This window comes from Canis lupus, chromosome 4 (assembly GCF_003254725.2).
Source record: "Canis lupus dingo isolate Sandy chromosome 4, ASM325472v2, whole genome shotgun sequence".
Classification (NCBI taxonomy): Eukaryota; Metazoa; Chordata; class Mammalia; order Carnivora; family Canidae; genus Canis; species Canis lupus.
This window is the reverse complement of record NC_064246.1, coordinates 25,685,363-25,706,254: the sequence shown is the minus strand read 5'-3', so window position 1 is coordinate 25,706,254 and position 20,892 is coordinate 25,685,363. Positions and strand designations below refer to the sequence as shown.

Sequence of the window (20,892 nt, the reverse complement as noted above, 5' to 3'; positions counted from 1 at the left end):
GAACAAAGTCAGTTCTCAAGATTAGTGGCACAGGAAGCATGGTAGGCCCAGCAAAGTTGAGGTCATTTTCCCCTCCTCTAGATTTTTAGAGCTACCACTTCTCACTCCTTAAACAACTGGGAAACATCTGTAAATAATATTGAAAATAATAATGCCTATCATTATTGAATACTGTGTTCCAGGCACCATGCTAAGTGTCTTGCTCGAATTATCTCATTTTATTTTCACCATAGCCCTGGGAAAGAGGGCATCTAATTACTCCCACAAGGCCCAGGGCAGTTAAGCAACTGGCCCAAGGTCCACAGTGTGGTAGGTGGCAGAGAGCTGGGATTCAAACGCAGTTCTGTCTAACCCAGAAGCTTTCACCTTAACCAGCACTCCTACTCCTCCTTCCATTCCCCAGGATTCCGACTCAGGTTCCATCTCTCCCTGGAGCTGATGGTGGTGCAGGACCCCTGCATGTGTAACATTAATAAACATTTTGCTGCTTAAAACCTAGAGATAGGGCAGCCTGGGTGGCTCAGCGCTTTAGCGCTGCCTTCAGCCCAGGGCGTGATCCTGGAGACCCGGGATCGAGTCCCATGTCGGGCTCCCTGCATGGAGCCTGCTTCTCCCTCTGCCTGTGTCTCTGCCTCTCTCTCTCTCCTGTGTTTCTCATGAATAAATAAATAGAATCTTAAAAAAAAAAACTTTAAGAAACCTAGAGATAACTGTCTAGTCATGGGAAATCCAAGGACAGCATCTCTTGTCCTTTTGTTTTTTTCCTTAATACTTTTAAATTGAAAATTACATGCCCTTATATACTAAACTAAAGAGAGAGTTGTAAAAGCAAACTGCATAATCTCCCTCAGTCCTCTCTTAATTCTGTCACCGAATAGCCAGTATTATGCTCACTTGCATACTTGCATTACTTGTATGTTATTGCAAATGTAGCATATCCACACATATAAAAGGTCTTCATTTCTTTTAAACAATTTTAGGGGGGAGAAGAAATCATATTATTCTATACTTTTACTATTCCGCAGTAGTGCCGTCCTGCAATTTATCCAATCATTTCCCAGTGTGAACACTAGGAGGACCTCAGTGAGGGGTATCTGGGACTCTCTGTACTGTTTTCTTTTTTAAAAATAAAAGCTTTATTGAGCTATAGCTCACATTCCATAAAATTCACCTTTCTAAAGTGCACAATTCAGTGGCCATCTTACATTTACAAAGTTGTGCAACCAGCGCCCCAGCGCCACTCATTTGAAAGGATTTATATCACCTCAAAAGGAAACCACCTCAAAATTCTCCAGTCCTCATCTTTGTATCCATGCAACCACCCATCTGCTTTCTGTTTATATAGATTTACTTATTCTGGGCATTTCATATAAATGGAATCATAATATATGATTTTTGTGTCTGGCTTCTTTCACTTATCCTAATGTTTTCAAGGTTCATCCAAGTTGTACCATGTACTAGTATTTTATTCTTTTTTATTGCCAAATAATCTCTATGTTATTTTTGTGACTTTTCTGTAATTCTAAAATGAGTTCAAAATTTAAAAAAGGTACACATATACTTTGACCCTACTATCATTTTAAGAAATGTAATTTATTAAAATATCAGTACATAAAGAGGTACATAGAGAAATACACAGAACAATGTGTATTTTATCCCTGAAGTAGCAAAAAAAAAAAAAAAAAAAAAAAGGAAGGGGGGAATCTGAATCTCTTATAATTATAAAATATTACATAAATACAGTAAATATATGATTTTCCTATTATACAAGAAATACATGCTTATTGTATAAATATAGAAGTCTTAGGTTCTCTACAAGTAGAGAATTTTAACTCATTGGGTTATATGGATTAAGTGAGATACTGTATGTAATATATTAGTGCAGTGCCTAGTATATGGTGAGTGCTCAATAAAGGTTAGCTCTAGTAATAAGATCAATAAAAGGAAGAAAAGTTAAATCTCTGAGAGCAATCACCAAACCCCATTACTCTGAAGCCACTTCTACTAATATATCCTCCTAGACTTTCTGCGGTATTTATTTATTTATAATATTTTGGTTTATGATTTGCTTTTATATAGTTGTAACCACATTGATTATTCATTTTATCATTTCCCACATAGCATCGTTCATAAACTTTTCCCTTATTACTTTTCATCCATTTAATTATAATACTACCTATCAGATAATAATATACCAAGTGGATATAAGGTCATTTATTTAACCACTCCCCTATTGTTAGACTTAATCAGTTATTTCTATGTTCTCGCTTTTTAAAATTTATTTATTTATTCATGAGAGACACACACAGAGAGAGGCAGAGACACAGGCAGAGGGAGAAACAGTCTCCATGCAAGGAGCCCGACACGGGACTCTTATCCCAGGTCTCCAGGATCATGCCCTAGGCTGAAGGCGGCACTAAACCGCTGAGCCACCGGGCCTGCCCTGTTCTAGCTTTTATAAATACTGCAGTGGACATATTTATGCATATCTTTTCATATGTAGGATTATTTCCTTAGATATGACCCTAACAATGGTAAAACTGGAGGAAGAGGAATTAAGATTTTAAGACTTACACTGTCTCTGTGCCTTGTATTTTTTAAAGATTTTATTTATTTATTCATGAGAGACAGAGAGAGAGAGAGGCAGAGACAGGGGCAGAGGGAGAAGCAGGGAGGGAGGGAAGGAGGGAGGGAGGGAGGGAGGGAGGGAAGGAGCATGCAGGGAGCATGCAGGGAGCCTGGTGGGACTCGATCCTGGGTTTCCAGGATCATGCCCTGGGCTGAAGGCAGGTGCCAAACTGCTGAGCCACCCAGGGATCCCCTGTCTCTGTGTCTTTATCTATGCTGTCCCCTTTGCCTAAAATGCCCTGCCCTTCAGTCAGCTCTGTGTCCAGAGGCTATGTGTGCTACAAAGACCACTCAAATCACTTCTGTCGTGAAGCTAGCTTTCCTTAATCCCCATAGCGAGAAGTAAGGTTTCTTTCTCTGTATATATTGTGTTTACATTCCTTATAGCTAATAAATAATAATAATAATAATAATAATAATAATAATAATGACAACAACTACATTGTATTGCATACATCTTACCCAGTGCCATGCCCTGTGCTAGGCAACCCTATGAAGGAGGTTCCATTATTACTCTCATTTTACAAATGGGCAAATGAGGGCTCCAAGAGTTCATCCAACTGCTCAGTCAGTCAGTATTTACTGGATACCTTTCTAGGTGCTGTGGGGGATACAAAGAGGAAATTGAAGCTCAGAGAAATTAAGTGACCAGCTAAAAGTCATACCACCAGTAAGAGGCAGAATTTATACCTAAACTCAGATCAAGAAAATGTGATCAATCAGATAAAGAAGCCCTTTACAGCTCAGGAGAAGAGATGTGTAGAAATGTAACAGGGAATGGAAGGAGAATGGGGAATAGAGTGGAAGGAGTGTGGGGTTTGAGTCTTGGCTCTACCAATCACCAGTTGTATGATCTTAGACAATTTATTTTACCTTTCTTCACCTTATTCGGCAACAAAGATAGGGCTTATTTCATGGGGTGAAGATGAGATGGATTAAAACAAAGAGAGTGCGATGCTACTGAGTATTTGGTACTGTGATGATTCTGAGAAAGTGTCACAGAAGAGGTGAATTCTGAGCATGACTCTGGAAGATGGGTAGGACTTGAACAAAGTTCTGGCCAGAGGTAGCAGGATGAAGACATGAATGGAGGTGAGAATAAGCAGGATGGTCTGTTTGGAATGCAAGGGATAAATATGGTTGAGGTCCACTCTCAGGGGATCTAGAACTAATCCACGTTTGACCACCACACGGTCAGCTCGGATTTAGCTGTGCTGTAGTCACAGGTGGCCCTAGCACCTCAGTGGCCTACCACAGCAGTGCGTTAGTTCTTATTCTTACTCACGTGAACATCCGTAGCGGGCCAGTTCTATCTCTGCTCCACATCAATGTCCCTCTCGGACTCAGGATCCAGGCTGACAGAGCAGCCCCCATCTGGGACTCTGTTAGTCTCCTGGCAGAGAGAAGGGACATGGAGAATCACAAGCGGACTCAGAAGTGACACATGCCACTTATGCCCACATTTCAATGGACATTGCAAGTCCAAGCCAAACCTTCATGTTATTAGGGCAGGAAAGTGTAACCTGTCCCTGGGGAGGGGCACCAACTATTCCAAATGGTAACATACAATCTACCACAGCCACAGTCTACTCCAGGTGTAGTGGCTCTGGGCAGGCCCTTTTACTTCTTGGGCCTGTGTCCTCATTCCTAAAAACGACTCCTAAGACGATTCAAAGAAATATGGAATGTAAGAACATTTCGTATAGACAAATACAAATATTATCATTATTGTTACTTAGAAAGAAGCGTGAGGAGGTAGGTCAGGGCCAGCTTGTGGAAGACCGAATGCTAGCCAAGGGACTCTCTTCAGGAGGCCACCAAGTGTCTGAACAGGACAGACAAATCCTAGTTAATAGAGTGCCAGACCACAGGGTGTGATGCAGTAAGGTACGCTTGCCTCCTTGACATCCGACCACAATCTTGCTTCCTTCAATCAAGAAAATGTCCCTGCCCTTTCAATTCATTCCAGCTCTCCCTGGTCAAGCCCCAAAACAAACACACACATGCACAGTCTAGGCAAGCTCCACAGTCAGTGTATGACCTGTGTGCTCAGCAGGGACAGGGGGCTAAAGCCGGCCTGGCATGGTGCTTGTCTTCATCTCTGCTCAGGGTCCCTTCTAGACACCCACTTACAAGGGTAATGAGATTCCCAAATGCTTATTGAAAGGGAAATTAATTCCACTGCCAATGCAACCACACGGAGGTTATAACCCTGCTGAGAGCAGGCGAGGCTGTCTGTGCTTCTTGGTCTCTTTGTAGGTGTTGCCCAAAGCAGCAGCAAAAAGCTCACAGCTGGCTCCTCGTGCACAAAGCCTCAGTTTTAATTTGATGGTTGCATTTCGGTTGAATTTTTCCTTTCCTTAAAAGCACCTAGGATTTTCGAAAGGCAAGTATCAAGGCTCTGGAAGTTAGGGTGGTCGGGATCCAAGAGTGAGGATGGATGTCTTGGGGAACCCCTGGCCTAGACTGGTGAAGCCTGGAGACTAGACGTAGCCCAAAGAAGCAGCTCACTTTTCCTCCCTCCTCTCCCCTCAAGGGCTTCTTTGTGGAGAGAGGCAGAGGCTGAGCATCTGCTCCGAAGCCACAGTGCCCGTCAAATACTGCTCCCCATGTGGCCTTGGGCAAGTCACTCATGCTATTGCTTTACCTACAAGAGGTGGACCCAGTGAGTTAATACATATGCCACTTAGCACAGTGCATGGCACGTCCGGTAAGTGTGAACTACTACGGATCAAACAGGTTCTCGAAACTCAACTCCCAGGGTGAGAGTTACTTACTCCATAAGTAAGGAACAGTCATTGTGCTTTGCCGTTAAGGGTCCTTCTGTGCCAAAGTAAGGGCAGCCTTGAGACGGAATCCACCCTTGGTCGAATTTCTCCCATGAGACTCTATCATGAACCCAAGGTCAGGTGGGAAGGAAGGTCCCTCCTCATGGGCTTTCTCGGGCTCACACACCCATTGCTTCCACAGATACCGTCCTGGCCTTCCAGAACCCAGGCAGCCTACAGCCTAGGGAGGCAGTGCCACACCAAAACCCTATGGGCCTGGGCATTTCAGAACGGCTAAAGCATCTTCTCAAGCTCAGCTTATCCCAAGGGGACTCACCAGGTGTAGTGCCAGCTGCCTCTAAGTCCTCATTGCTTACAGCCTGGGGAGGGCAGAGTTGATGGCACCGGTGAGAAGAAGCCACAGACAGGAGGGAGATCTGGTTGGTATGGAGTGTGATGGGTCACTGGCAGGGCCTGGGCCAGGCCCACCAGCCATGTATCAGACATTCTCACCCGGAAATCATTCTGGCTCAAGGCACAGCCACCCTCCCCTCAGCCACTTCCCATAGCTCGGTAGGGGGTCTCAATCCCCACAAGCATGAACTGCAGGGTCAGCACAGGGCAGACAGAAGGCCTCAGACGGGATTCAGGGCAGAGTCCAAGCTCCCAGGGCTGAGTGGGCATTATGTGTGGCCTTTGGCAAAACATTTTACTGTTCTGGGACTCAGTTTCTTTATTTGTAAAACAAAGGGATGATTTCAAAGGTCCCTTCCAGCTCTAACATAAAATCCTTCAAGAAATGTGCTATTAAATAAATTAGGCTTTATTAGGTTCAAGCACATACTTGTTTTATTACTTTTAAGTCATTCAAATTAGATTCAAATTAGGTTAACCAAGTGTTGCCCTCCAGAGAGCCAGGGGCTGGCGTCAATGATGAGATAAGAATAATTCATCGCCTCTTATCAATCAGCAGCCCCTAAATGGGTGCTTCAAAAGTGCTCGAGTATGCTTGAAAGCACTAAGTTTCTGTAATTTAAATATTCTCCCTTTAATCTTATTCACATCTTTCATTTGCTTAGCAAAATCTTTTTTTTTTTTTCTTTTTTCTTTTTTTTTTTTTCCCCTGTAGTCAGCAGGAGGGGAAACATCCTGGCTACTGTCAAAGTGATTGCAAATTCCCAGGCAGGACGGCCTTCTGTAGGCTTGGCTGAAGCAGGAAAATGGGGAAATCCCTCTTCTCCCTCCCAGGGGGAGCATCCCTGTGAGTCAACCCCATGGTGCTGGGCTGCTCGGCCCGTGAGTGGCAGGGCCACTAAGCAGCTCTCCATTTTTAAGATTCCAGTTACCTCCATCTGGCTTTTGGGGCCAGCAACAGCCAGTTGCCCTTCCCCATGAAGCCTGACTCCTCCCTGTGGCCAGCCCTGCTCGCCTGAGCTCGCTTTCAAGGGGTCTTGCTCTCTTGCCCTTTCTGCTTTTTTCTTCCCAACTGGGCCAACAGCCTCAAAAACAGAGGCATCTCCACGCTGGCCTGTAGTCAAGGAGGCTGGAAGGTGAGGGGAAAGCAAATCAGCCAGCCGCGATGGCCCTCAGCCCGTGGGAGGGCCTGTCACCTGGACAGCTGCCCCTCTGCCCGCCTCCAAAAGGAAGGAACTAATTCAGCCCTAAGGCACCGAGCGGAGTGAACACTTTGACCCACTTCTCCAGGGTGGGCCACGGCTGCTTCAGGAGTCAGTGAAAACACAGCCACGGTTCACCGTTTAACATGCTGAATGTTTATGGAAAAAACTAGAAAACCTGGATTCTGAACCTCCAGGCACCAGAGGTGACTTAGATACAGCTGAGCCCTGGTGGTGGGCAGAGTCCACGGGGAGACCAGGCTGGGCCCTTCCAGCAGCTTCTCAAGGGTGGGGGGGTGCTTCAGCAACATCAACCACTTCCTTTCACAGGGAACAAAAGGCCTAGTCTAGTTATTAACACAACATCACTTCTGGGCTCCAGGCTTCCAGGTGTTCTCTCTTTCTCCTCTTAGCCTCCATCCCTGGGGCAGATGATAAAGAGGTTTCTAAAGAGTTAAAGATGCTGGGGCCACCTTGCATCTTTGAGTAGCCAGCGTCTCCCGAGGACTAAGGAAACATCCGTAAGAATCGTGGCATTCACTGGCTTATGAAATGAATATATGACATGCTCGTTACCAAAATTTACAAATGAAAACTTCTCTAGAATCCCCTTACCCACGGATAGCCACTGATAACATTTCGTTGTACATCTTTCTCTCTCTTTTTTTAAAGATTTTATTTATTCATGAGAGACACACAGAGAGAGGCAGAGACACAGGCAGAGGGAGAAGCAGGCTCCATGCAAGGAGCACGACGTGGGACTTGATCCCGGGTCTCCAGGATCAGGCCCTGGGCCAAAGGCGGCGGTAAACTGCTGAGCCACCCGGGCTGCCCAAAGTTGTTCATTTATAGTGTTTCTTATAATACCCACCACTCCCCCTTTTGGAGAGAGATAAAGATAGAGCTAGAGTTAAAGCGAGAGGGGGAGAGAGAAGACAAATGTCCAAAAATAGAAGCTTGGCGAGATGAAATTAGGATTTCCCTACAGAATGGAAAGGCACACCACTGCTGAAGGCTGTAGGTTGACAGAAGAAGGTGTTTACAATATATCACCATGTCAAAGCCTTCAAAACCCTCACATGCCCCAAACATCTATTGTACTCAAAAACAAATCTCTCTATAAGATATATAAATCAACGCATAGAAAAGCAACTGGAGAATCTCATATCCAAAAGCAAAAAGACTTTATCTCTAGGGGGTAGAAATGCAGGTGATTTGTGCGTGTGCGTGAGGGAATATGTTTTTCACATTCTGCACTGAGCATGTGTTATTTTTATAATTAGTTGACATATTTTGATGACATATTATTCTTTAAATAAACAACTTGTTTACATCAGGATTTTTTTTTTAATTAAATAACCAGAAACTAAAGCTCCTGCATCATCTAGGTTCTGGAGGGTAAATTCCTAAGTCTGTTTTTCTCCTGAGCTTTTTTCCTCAGCAGAAGCACATTTCTTAGTCTCTTTCCCACGTCACCTAAGCAGGTGGCCCTGACATTTAAGAGAACAACCATATAGTGTCAGGGAGCACCCTCTAACCTACCCTACTCCCAGTACCTGCTAAGTCAGGCATTTGGAGGCATTTGGGCCAGTCGGGAACTGCCTCCATCACAGCAGCCGTATACCAAGAGTTTGAAGAGTTTGCTCTATTTGCAGATTCCCATGCTGCCATGGACACTCTTCTGAGCTCTCAGCTGGAGTCTGAGTATCAAGCTAGGGGAATCCCCAGAGTGGTGTGTAAGGACACCACGTCCCCTTCCTGGCTCACGCAGCCACAGAGACCCCGAAAACCTGCAATGGGCCTCAGACACCCACCAGGTCTGATCCTCTCCAGAAGCCCTTTTCTCTACTTCAGACATAGTTAAAACCAGCTCTGTGGCCTGAATGTGGAGGTGTCATGCAACAAGTCTTGTCACATAGATCCCTGATCCTTGGTGACCTCCAAAGCAGCAAAGTGCAAATTGCTATGTATTCAAACTGCTATTTGATTATGTTGAAACCCAGTGGCCGAACTCAGAGAGAACAGTCTTTATGGTGGGTAAGAACTTCCTGTCAAGGGCAGTTAATTTTAATTTTTCCACTGAGCTCAACCTCAAAGTGAGGTTGGTTGCTACTCAGCAAGATGGACTGCATTAGCAGAGGTTTTAATTGAGCGCAGATCTATGTCCCAAAAGCAAAATGTTGTATACATACTTTGGGACAAGAAGAGAAATGAAAAACAGGTCTTTCTGAAGAAATATTGAAAGCAGAATGTAGTCCATGGTCAGGATGGCAGCACCAAAGACCAGCTGGGGGGCTTGGTGGAACTCTCCACCATCCTATGGCTCAGTTCCAATGCGCTGTTTGCAAATGTTTCTAAAAGCTCAATGCCTGTGTTTGGGTCTCTCTTTCCCAAACACTGGACTCCATCGTGGCTCCTCTCATGACCAGGAAACCAGCGACAGATATGTGGCCCTTGGCCAAGGGGCCATGCATATGTTTCCTACTGCAAGGCTCCTTTTGGCCCAAGATACTGATCAATGTTGGCATTCAGTATGGTCCCTCTGTCTACATCCTTTTACCAGTGACCTTGAGATGAGCCCTTAGCTGGAGCACAATGCCACTTCTGGCCTCTTATCATTCTGGTTCCAGAACCCTTGTCATCTTTGTCCTGAGCTGTAGAACTGGTCTTTGTGCTGTTGAGGGGTGATGGTGTCCTAAAACCTAGTTAGGATCACCCCTCCTCAAACACTATCAAAAACTGTTCTTGAGGGACGCCTGGGTGGCTCAGTGGTTGAGCGTCTGCCTTTGGCTCAGGGCATGATCCTGAAGACCCGGGATCGAGTCCCACGTCGGGCTCCCTGCACGGAGCCTGCTTCTCCCTCTGTCTGTGTCTCTGCCTCTCTCTCTGTGTCTCTCATGAATAAATAAATAAAATCTTAAAAACAAAACAAAACAACTGTCCTTGAGCCCTCCAAATACAGATCCAAGCACTTTCCTGATCCAACCCCACACTTCCTCTCCAGATCTTTCCTCTCCTCTCACACCCTATGCTCTGGCCCAAACCAGCTTCCTCCTCCCTGCCCCCTGAGCAATCCATCAGCAAGCCCTGCTGTGACCCCACCTGCTCCAAGCAGCTTCCTCTCTTGGCTGTACAACTGCAACAGCCTCCAACAGAGCTCCCTGCTTCTATTTTTTCCCTGCTCCACTCCCTCTCCACACATCTACAGACTGATATTTTACAAAGTAAACAATGCTCATCCCTTCCTTAAAATCCTCTGTAGCATTGGGCTTTCTACCACACTTACAGTAAGATGCAAGCTCTCCCCTGTGGGCCCAGAGGGCCTCCCATGACCCGGCCCCTGCCTACCTTTCCAATGTGCCCTTGTACCACTACCCCCCTTGCCACTACAGCCACACTTGTTTGCATTCTCAGCACTTGCTGTATCCTCGACCTGGATGAAACATTTTTCTTTCAACTCTTCCTCTGGCTAGCTCCTCATCCCTCAGTCTTAGCATAAATACTACCGCCCAGCAAGGCCTTCCCTGACCACCTTACCTAAAGCAGGGCCACAGTTGTTCAGCACAGCTCTTACTGCCATCTGAAATTATCTTGTTTATTTGTTTGGTGTTTATTTGCTCTCCCCGTGAGAATCCATGCTTCCCAAGGGACCTTGACTGACCTGTTCACTGTGGCATCATCAGCACCCAGGACAGTGCCTGGCACACACTAGATTCTAAGTCATTATTTGTGATAAATGATTGATTATGGGAAGAAATAAACGTTTCCTGAAAGGCCCTCATTATCTCCAGCCTCCACCCTTTGAGTTGTGCTATTTCCTTGCCCTTGCCTTCCTCTTCTCCTCCATCACCAAGAGCTGACATTTGTAGTAAGGCAAACTCAAAGGGCCCTCCCCCAGTCTCCCCTGGCCCCTCTGGACAGAAATAACTCCTGCTTCCTTTGTTCCTGTAAATTCTTGCCTAGATAGATAAGGCTATAAATCGGAAAATAACTTCACTGTTGGCTCCAGGCACTTGCTGACATCAACTCAAACAATAGACAGCTCAAATACCTCTCCTCAGAAAAATGCTTTGCCCAACTAGGCAAGGATTCACTCATCAAAGCAAGGGGTTCTACATGGTGTTCACCACCCCTGTGAACATCGACGTCAAGAATTTTGCCCATCTCCATCAAATCCTTGCACTGAAACGGCATCTTAAAGATTACTTATTTATTTATTTATTTATTCATTTATGATAGAGAGAGAGAGAGAGAGAGAGAGAGGCAGAGACACAGGCAGAGGGAGAAGCAGGCTCCATGCAGGGAGCCCGACACGGGACTTGATCCCGGGACTCCAGGATCCCGCTCTGGGCCAAAGGCAGGTGCTAAACCACTGAGCCACCTGGGGATCCCTGAAATGGCATCTTAAAGCATTCATTTGAGCCCCAACCCCCCAACCCCTATAAATATCTGGAAAGTTCAGAGGAGAGGCCTACTTTAAAGCTGAGATGAGGGCAGCCCGGGTGGCTCAGCGGTTTAGGGCCGCCTGCAGCCCAGGGCGTGATCCTGGAGACCTAAGATCGAGTCCCACATCCGGCTCCCTGCACGGAGCCTGCTCCTCCCTCTGCCTGTGTCTTCTCCCTCTGTCCTGTGTTTCTGTCTCTCATGAATAAATAAATAAAATCTTTAAAAGAAAGAAAGAAAGAAAGAAACCCGGGGCAGGGCAGCCGCCGCGTCCCCCCCAGATCCAGGCCAAGGCAGCGCCCGGCCAACCAGCGCCCCCCCCACCTCCTCCCCCGCCCAGGGCGACCGCACTGGACCGCTACGGGCTGCAGAAGGCGGGCTTCACGCACGTGCTCAACGCCGCCCACGGCCGCTGGAACGTGGACACTGGGCCCGACTACTACCGGGACATGGCCATCGAATACCACGGCGTGGAGGCCGACGACGTGCCCACCTTCGACCTCAGCGTCTTCTTCTACCCGGCGGCCGCCTTCATCGACGCCGCGCTCAGCCGCGACCACAGTAAGAGACCCGCCACCCCTGGGAGTTCAGCCCCAAGCAGCCGCCTGAGGCCCCGCCCCCGCCCCGCGAGGCCCGCCCCGCCCGCGAGGCCCCGCCCCTCGCCCTGGCCCCGCCCCGCCCCGCGAGGCCCCGCCCCTCGCCCCGGCCCAGCCCTCGCCCTGGCCCCGCCCCCGCCCCGCGAGGCCCCGCCCCTCGTCTTGGCCCCGCCCCTCACCTTGGCGCGAGCCGGGACCTGGGCACCGTCACCGCTGGTTCTGCTGGGTGTGTGTGTGACTGAGCTGGGACCGTGAGCCCCAGGAGGCTGGGAGCCACACAGAGCGCGCTGCTGCTGGGGTCCGGGCCCCCGGCTGCCGCTGTGGGGAGTGGGGATCGGGAGGGTTCAGGGGAAAGGCCTTTGGCCTGAATCCCAATTCCTTAAGGCTCATCAGCGATCCTCGAACAGCAGGACCGTCTGGATGGCCTCAAAGCTGGGACTGCAGCCCAGACGCTAATTGTGCCTGGGCCCAGACCTGACTAACCGCTAGGGGCTTCAGTGCCAGAAAACCTTCAGGGAGCTGACTTGACTGGGAATCCATGGAGAGACTTCGGAATCTCCCGCCAGCCAACCGAGCCCGCGGCCTCCCCGAACCCTGCCTCTGCACCCACCCCTGCCCCCAGATACACACAGTCTAGTGAGGCCTCCTAGAGAAAGCTGACAACCTAGCCTTCTGAACGGCGAACTGTATTTGAGAATCTGAGTTTTGCATCTGTGATGTCCAAATTTCCCAAGGCTAATTATCCATTTTTAAAGTCACAGGGCTAGTCCTTGCACTCAAAATGCAGTGTTAGCTGGTCTAATCTGGGTAAAGGCTACAAGGCTCTTTTGGAGAGAAGGGCATGGCTTAGGTCTGCATTGGCGTAAAACAGTGTGCAGTTATTGCTGCAAGGGGGTGTTTCAGGGGCATTTCATAGAGGAAACTTCCAGAGGAACTTCAACTCCCTAATCTGTGCTCTGACTTTAGGCCCATGTGTCATACCCCTTTCTGGGGTCATTGCACAATTCAGTGTGTCCAGTTACTGAAAGCCTTTCTTGCCACAAGAGGCTGGGATTAGGAGGCTCAGTGATTGGCTGACCCACCTGCCTCAGGAACTTGCGGGCTGTAGCTGGGCATAAGTCGAGTCCCAGACCTTGATGGCCATCCCTCCATGGCCTGAGTCCCTGAGCTAGCTGGCCCCACAGCTAGGCACCAACAATTTGTCATTATTTTGGTTCAGAAAGCAATGTCACAATGAAAAGAAAAAAAAAAAAAAACCTCACAGAACCAAAGTGCTTATATTAGGGGATGCCTCATTTCAAAGTCATGCTTTTATGAGGTTATTTATGGACCATCTCTTGCATTTATGCACATTATGGGTTTCTTAGCAGTATCAAAAAGCAATGGGACTCAGACTCATCAACATGAGGAAAAATTCTCCTCAGATTATTTGAAGTTAACTGAAAACGTATTTGACAAGAAAAAAACACAAAGCTGCAACAACCCAGTCCTTCAGTTTCTGTTTAATGTACTCTTTCGCCATTACTGTATCTTCAAACTTTCTCTTAATGGAAGGGGTCTGGCAGGCTTTGGAGAAGACAGGGCGGGGTTCAAATTCACGCCATATAACTTACTAACAATGTGATTTCTCTAAGCCTTGCTTTCTCCATCTAGTGATGAAAATATTTACCTTGAAAGGTTATAATGAGGATCAGCGGCAACCCACATGGAGCACTTAGCACAGAACCTGGTGCACAGCGGGTTCTCAGATGTGTTTGATAAAGAGAGGTCATGCACCATGAAACACATAACCACACTAGCATGTGTGCATCATCATAATAAAGTTTCCAATCCGAAAAGAGGAAAAAAAAAAAAAAGGAAAAAAGACATTCCAACTTTGAACTCGCACAATAGACTCCCATGACAGCTTGTTTCCAGTTCCTGGCACACCATTTTAGCGTCTTTCCCCTCTCTGCTGAAATGGGAAAGAATGGGGGCTCTCCAGTCATGTTTAGGACTGGCCAGATCACAGAACAGCGATATGGAGATGTCCTGACTATTAGACCATGTGTTCAAAAGCACCTAGAAAAGAAGAAAGGGTGAAGGGAGAAAAGTATATGCCCAGGCCAGAGAACGTGCAGGGGATAGAATCGGTGGGCAGGGGTGTGGGACCAGACAGTTGGCTGGGGGAAGGGGAGCAGGATAGGACCCCATTGCCAGGGAGGAGGCTGGGGTCCCTTCTCAATGCCCTTTGCACTTGAATATCCACAAGTCTGGGGCTCAAATCAAATGCAAACCCTGCAGAACCTGGCGGGGAATGTAAACAAATGAAGTGGGCTGTGGGGAAGGCATGGGGTGTGGGTGGGGAGTGCCTATAGCCAAGTCAAGAGCCCCCTATACTCTCCAAGGGGGCAGCTGCTACTCAGTCTCAGCCAACATGTGTCTTGTGAGAATCAGTGCAGATGTAGAGCTGATTTTTCAGGAAAAGTCTTCAATCCTGGATTTTAATGTGAAATTGCCTAATTTTTAAGTGCTGGCAACACACTGAACATGTCTTAAAATGCTGCAAAGGCCAAACAGAAGAAGCCCAATGGCTGTCAGTTTGTCACCTATGCTGAGTAGTCAGAGTAACAAAATAAAATACTCATTGGTCCAGCGATGGCATGGCCACAGACTCCATCCAGTGGGGTTGGCATGTGCTCAGCCTTCATGCCACATGCACACACGCAGTGGACACATGATGTCTAGTCACTCACTGGAAATCCAGGGGACGCTACTACAGCATATTAGAGCCAGGCTCCCTCATATGTTTCTTATTATACTCTTGATGTAAGAGGTGTTGATGGACAGTCTGGCCCTAAGGCAAGGCATCTCTCTCCCCTCTCGTCTTTCCTGTTCTTTCCTTGGCTAGTTCCAGCCAAGTGTACGCTCTTTCCCACTGCTGCCCCTCACATCCAGTCTTGTTTACTCTTGCTGGAAAGCCTTCCTTGTGGTGCTGTTAGAGCTGTTCCTGTGGCCTGTAGTGAGCCCCGAGGGACCCACTCCTACCCCTATCCTACCCTGACCCATCTCTTCCGAAAGGACTCCCCAGGCAACTCTAGTCACTCTTGAAAAGTCTCAGAAATAATCTAGTCCAGTGTCCCAGCCTGAGAGCTGGGGAAACAGAGGCCCAGAGAAGGCAAGTGATGTGCCCAGGTCACAGAGCTAATCAGAGGCCAGCAGGAATTCCTTCTGTCACTCAGGCCTCCCAGAAGAGTCCTTTGCCCTTTTTTTTGAGCATCCGGTGACTTTACTGTATAAGAGGTCACCAAAAATCAGGAAAGGTCAGGCACTCCAGCTGGTTATAAGATCTGAAGCAACTGAACGTGTCATTCTTCAGCAGAGAAAGAAGTACTGACAAAATACTGCCACGGAAACCCCATTTGGATGGCCTTAAGTGCTCCTGGCATGGCATCCTCAGAGGTGAAAGCAGTGTGGTTTTAATTTAAGAAATCCCAGGGCAGATACTGTGAGGCTCTAAAGATCAGATTTTTAGTATCACCGCTCTCCTTTTGTTCTTTCTTTCTTTTTCTTAAACGGTCCATAGCCTGCTTTTGAAGCCACCTTAAAATCTATTATGGATAAAGCAGGTATGAATAAATAAATGAAGTCTGCTTTTGAGCAGGAGCTTGGTTCTCTGGTACTTCTAAGCTTTCACCAGACCAGATTCTCAGGGTATTTTAAGGGGTCCCCCACCTCACTGCAGCACACACAGTCCTGCCCCTAGCAGTTCAAAATACAACATGCACCCCTTTTTCTCACCACTTCCAACATACCCAGAGCTGTTTTGGGAGAAGTAGGAACTCTGCCTTTGCACGCTGCTGATGAAGGTTCGGTGAGGGAGAGACAGGCAAAGAGTGACCCCCAAAACCAAGGAAGGAGGTCGCTTGTGAGAGTATGCACCTGGCAGGGGCGGGGTTGAGTTGAGGGTGGGTGGTGGTAGGGTTGATGGGTTAACAGGCTTGGCCTGTATATCTGATTTGAGTGACAGGGGCCTATCTTTTGGTCACCAGCGATAATATGCAATTGGGGAGCAGCAGAGCTTCTGGATACGGGTCTTCTTTATAAGATTGTGGGAGTTCACCTTCTGGTAAAGGCTAAGGGGAACTGTTTCACTGAAATCACCATTTTTGAAACATAGACTGAGACTTATCAGTGTGCCATCAAGTCAATTGAGTGGCTGCAAACAGCATTCCTTTTAAGAAAATGAACAGATTAGAAAAGAATTGAGGGGCACCTGGGTGGCTCGGCAGTTGGGTGTCTGGCTTCGGCTCAGGTCGTGACCCTGGGTCCCAGGATCGAGTCCCTCATCGGGCTCCCCTGCCTGTGTCTCTGCCTCTCCCTCTCTGGGTCTCATGAAGAAATAAATAAAACCGTAGAAAAAGGAAAACAGAGAAGACTTGAAAATATCAGCATGTGCTGCATGTAGTAGAAGTTCGTGTTACCTGGTGGAACTTCTGTCTGCTGTCCACACACCTGGGAGCCACGCGGCATGTCCGAGCTCTGAGTCTGGCATCGGGTGGCCCGGGCTGGCGTCACGGTTCGGTCACTTGCCAGCTGGGCAACTTGGACAGCCCACCTCTTCACACCTCCCCTCCGCAAGGATGATGATTCCATCGACCTCATCAGCGCGACGTGCCGATCGGCCTGCGGTGAAATACGGAAAATGCGCGTGGAAGCTATGGGGGTGAGGTGAGGCTCTGGACGCGTCAGCTGCGAACTGCACGTTGTGCTTGCTGGGGGCACGCAGCCCAATATGCAACTGGGGAGCAGCAGAGATTCTGGATACGGGTCTTCTTTATGAGATTGTGGGAGTTCGCCTTTTGGTAAAGGCTAAGGGCAACGGTCTCACTGAAATCACCATTTTTGAAACATAGACTGAGACTTATCAGTGTGCCATCAAGTCAATTGAGTGGCTGCAAACAGCATTCCTTTTAAGAAAATGAACAGATTAGGAAAGAACTGAGGGGCCCCCGGGGTGGCTCAGCGGTTGGGCGTCTGGCTTGGGCCCAAGGCATCGGCCTAGAAGGGCCAACGCAGGGGGACGCGGCTGCCAGCGCTCAGGCCCCGGCCCGGCTGGGGTCACACAGGGAGCTTCCCCGAGTCCCTGGGGTGGGCCGAGCCAGGGCCCGTCCGGGGGCACCCACCACGCTCAAGGGCTGGCGGCCGAGCCCCTCCGGCTCCCTCTGGCCTTCATCTCCCCTCCTCCCGCTTAACAGACTTCAGGCTCCCCGAAGACTTAATGAACTACAGCTTTCGTCTGTTTCGAGCGTTTAGTCATGACAGAAAGAATTACCCTTTTGGCCAGGAGAGGAAGAAACGCTTTAGTTATCAGCAGAGCTGGCGAGGGGCCCGGCGGCCTCCGGAACAGTCTGCGGGGATGGGAAGGCCGGAGGCACGTTCGGGGCCAGAGCGCGTCCCCCCCAGGCCGCGGCCGCTTCTCGCCTCCCTTGAGGCCGAGGCGCGCCGAGAAGGCGGCCCAGCCAGGGGCGGGTGGCCGGGGGCAGCCCGGTCCGCTGTCAGGCTCCGGGAACCCAATGGGGGTAAGGTGAAGAGCTCCTTGGGAAGCGCCGCTCTGAGCCAGCCGTGCGTGTGGGGAGGCCGGAGTGGATCCTTGCTGCTGCGCGAGGGGCGCAGGCCTCCGGGGCAGGGGCAGGCAAGAGGGGATCCCTGTGCCCGGAGCTCGGGCCTCCCGGGTTTCTCTCGCTGCCTGGGCTGCTGACCGTCACCACCCCCCGGGGCGCCATCCCCGGGCCCAGGGCAGGGGCTGGAGGTGGAGGGACACGGGGGAGCCATATCCACTCAGAAACGTTCTTTAGCAAGCTGTTCTCGTACCCTGCCGGTGTTCCCCGAGCCCTCTGATGTCCGTGAGTCCTTGTGGTCATCCTTCCAGCCTCAGGCCCGAGACGCAGTAATAGAGGCGTCCCTGGGGTCACGAGTCACACAGCGCAAGCGGCCCCAGCCATCTCGTCCCCAGCTGAGCCATCCCACGACGACAGGAGAGGACAACCACTGGGATGGCAGTGGTGGGGACACGCCGAGAGCTTAATCTTACCACTTTCTCTGTCTGCAGAGCACAGAGGCCAGTGGCCAGTACACAGAGGGCCTCAACAAGTTGCTTTAAAGTATTTCTGGGGCACCCCCGGTGGCACAGCGGTTTAGCGCCGCCTGCAGCCCAGGGCGTGATCCTGGAGACCCCGGATCGAGTCCCACGTCAGGCTCTCTGCATGGTGCCTGCTTCTGTCTCTGCCTCTCTCTCTCTGCGCCTCTATGAATAAATAAAATCTTAAAAAAAAAAAATTAAATAAAGTATTTCTGTTGATGGCACTTGCTTTATGGACGACCTCTGGTATGACATTTCACCACTTGGAGCCCGTTTCCCATCCATAAAGGAGGGATGATGATAATGAAGCTTGAAGGTTCTGTTAAGGATAAAATGAGATAAAGCACATTGGTGTACTGTGGGGCTCCAGGGCGTCACCAAATGCAGACATGAAGGATGCACAAGCTGCTTCGCATCGTGCTTCTCAGCTGGGCCCATGTGACGCTACCTATGGTAGAGTCCAAAGGGAGTTTTTTGTTTGTAGAGATTTTTCAAGATCTCTGGTTCTCAAATTTGTTAGTCTCAGAACCCTTTGACACTCTTAAAAAGTATTGAAGTCTTCAAAGAGCTTTGGTTTGTGTAGGTTATATCTATCCATATTTACCCTACAAGAAATAAAAGCTGAAAAACTTAAGGATATTTAAAACTTAAAAACCCATCACATGTTAAAATAATAGCATGCTTTGATGAAAAATTCTATTTTATAAAATAAAGCTAGGGAGAAGAGGGGCATTATTTTGCTTTTTTTTTTTTTCTTTGTCTCAAATCTCTTCAATGTGAGGCTTATTAGAATTCAGCTGGATTCTCATATCAGCTTCTGCATTTGATCTGTTGCGATATGTTGTTTTGGTTGACGTATATGAAGAAAATCCAGCCTCATTCAGGTATATAGTTGGAGAAGGGAGGGATATTTTTATTTTTGTTTTTTAGGGAGGGATATTTTAACAGCCATTTCAGATAATTGTGAATATTCTTCTTTAATACTACACCAAAACTTTACAAGTAATAGTTTTTTAAAGGCGAGCTGCGATCTGGAATCTAAAACCATATCAATAAACTTCAGACATACTCTGTTGGGGTGCCTGGCACTTTGAATGATTTTTTTTTTTTAAAGATTTTATTTATTTATTCATGATAGTCACAGAGAGAGAGATAGAGGCAGAGACACAGGCAGAGGGAGAAGCAGACTCCATGCACCGGGAGCCCGACGTGGGATTCGATCCCGGGTCTCCAGGATCGCGCCCTGGGCCAAAGGCAGGCGCCAAACCGCTGCGCCACCCAGGGATCCCTGAATGATTTTTTTAATCCATGCATGATTTTGTAATATCCCACATTGGTCATTTGGAAAATATTTGTTCCTAAGTTATGTAGATCTTCCAAATGTTGACACTTTTCACTGTACATTATCAAAAGGACACATTTGTTAATATCACCACCAATCTTAAAAATCTAGAAGTATGAAAAAAAAATCTAGAAGTATGGGGAAACTGTCCACCTCAAAGTAATAGATATGAGTTTTCAAAAATTCTAATTTTTGCTCAAAAGCTTGCATTTTATTACTGGCAATGAATGCCATTGGTTGTTTTCTTTGAAATGAGAGGCTTACTTTGTTCATTTTTGAGACAAAGTCTGTCAAGTATCCACGTGTGAATTATTATGGTTTTTCTGTCATTTGTTCTTTTAGCTAAAAACAGTGTTTCCATGAAACAGTGGCTAATTCAGCTTGCAACTCAATCTCCCATGTGTTTTTTTCTTGAGATAACCATCTTACGTTGGTAGTTGGCCAAAGTGCTTTGTATGTATGTATGTACTATTTCAACACACAGAGTATTAAGTAGATGTGCAACCAAAGGCTGAAATTTGATAAAAATGATGTTTACTGCTTCATCAAGGATAATCTTAAGGGAAATTGCCATTCGTCTCCACCCCCAAGAGTGCATGGTGGTGAAGAATGCAATGATGACTAGTATAGCTTGGTGCCTCTTCTCCCTACTGCATTTCAGGTAAGATCCTGGTTCACTGTGTCATGGGCCGCAGCCGGTCAGCGACCTTGGTCCTGGCCTACCTGATGATTCACAAGAACATGACCCTGGTGGATGCCATTCAACAAGTGGCCAAGAACCGCTGTGTCCTACCCAACCGGGGCTTTCTGAAGCAGCTCCGGGAACTGGACAAGCAGCTGGTGCAACAGAGGCGACAGGCCGAGCACAGTGACAACAGTGAGAAGGCTGATGAGGAGCCGTAGGGCCTCTTGCAGGGCACGCAGAGACACTCGGGAACGGAGAAAGAAGTCCCAAAGAGCCCTGCCCTGTGGCTTGGGAGGGTGAAACCAAAGCTTGACTTCCTCCCATCTTAAACCTCCAGGTGTGTGCTGATGAACAGGGAGGATTCAAGGCTGCCTTCCGGATGAGCACTTGGCTTCACAGCAGAATGGAGCAGTCACTCAGCAGAATTGGTTACAGATGAGCACACAGTTCTGCACAAAGGCGCCTGTATTTTTTTATCTTTTTTTTTTTTTTTTTTAAATCTGGTAAGATGGAAGCAGAAAAGGATTGGAAAATGTGTAGGCATTGTGCTGTGATTAAATGTGCTGGCTTTGTCTGAAAGTTATATTCTTAAAAAATAATTTTAAAATACAAGTTTTTTTTTTTTTTTTTTTTTTTTTTTTTTTCTAGCCTCGCAGAATAGCACCCTGGGGAGCTGTTTTAGAGGAGAGTTTG

At 47.9% G+C, this 20,892-nt stretch overlaps 1 protein-coding gene and 2 long non-coding RNA genes across 6 annotated transcripts in view; 1 reads left to right on the top strand and 2 right to left on the bottom strand.

The window, feature by feature from the left end:
- The window catches only part of DUSP29 (dual specificity phosphatase 29), a 32,484-nt gene extending 11,673 nt beyond the window's left edge, over positions 1 to 20,811 (top strand). For all 3 annotated transcript variants that reach the window (XM_025434697.3, XM_035715329.2, XM_025434698.3), the window contains exons 3-4: positions 11,796 to 12,016; positions 20,176 to 20,811. In XM_025434697.3, the coding sequence (XP_025290482.1) occupies positions 11,796 to 12,016; positions 20,176 to 20,417 (463 nt within the window). In that variant the 3' untranslated portion in view covers positions 20,418 to 20,811. The remainder of the gene's footprint in view (positions 1 to 11,795; positions 12,017 to 20,175) is intronic.
- On the bottom strand, positions 3,010 to 12,061 carry LOC112651442 (uncharacterized). Of its 2 annotated transcripts, XR_004815170.2 has the most exons (4): positions 11,949 to 12,028; positions 5,734 to 5,833; positions 3,914 to 4,021; positions 3,010 to 3,229 (listed from the first exon to the last, which is right to left on the bottom strand). It is a non-coding gene; the product is annotated as an uncharacterized LOC112651442 (long non-coding RNA). The 2 variants fall into 2 exon arrangements; XR_003130796.2 differs by lacking the exon at positions 5,734 to 5,833 and having other exon boundaries at positions 11,949 to 12,061.
- Positions 13,541 to 18,216, bottom strand: LOC118354520 (uncharacterized). Its single transcript, XR_004815171.2, has 3 exons — positions 17,905 to 18,216; positions 16,515 to 16,716; positions 13,541 to 14,112 (listed from the first exon to the last, which is right to left on the bottom strand). It is a non-coding gene; the product is annotated as an uncharacterized LOC118354520 (long non-coding RNA).
- Positions 20,812 to 20,892: the final 81 nt, after the last annotated feature.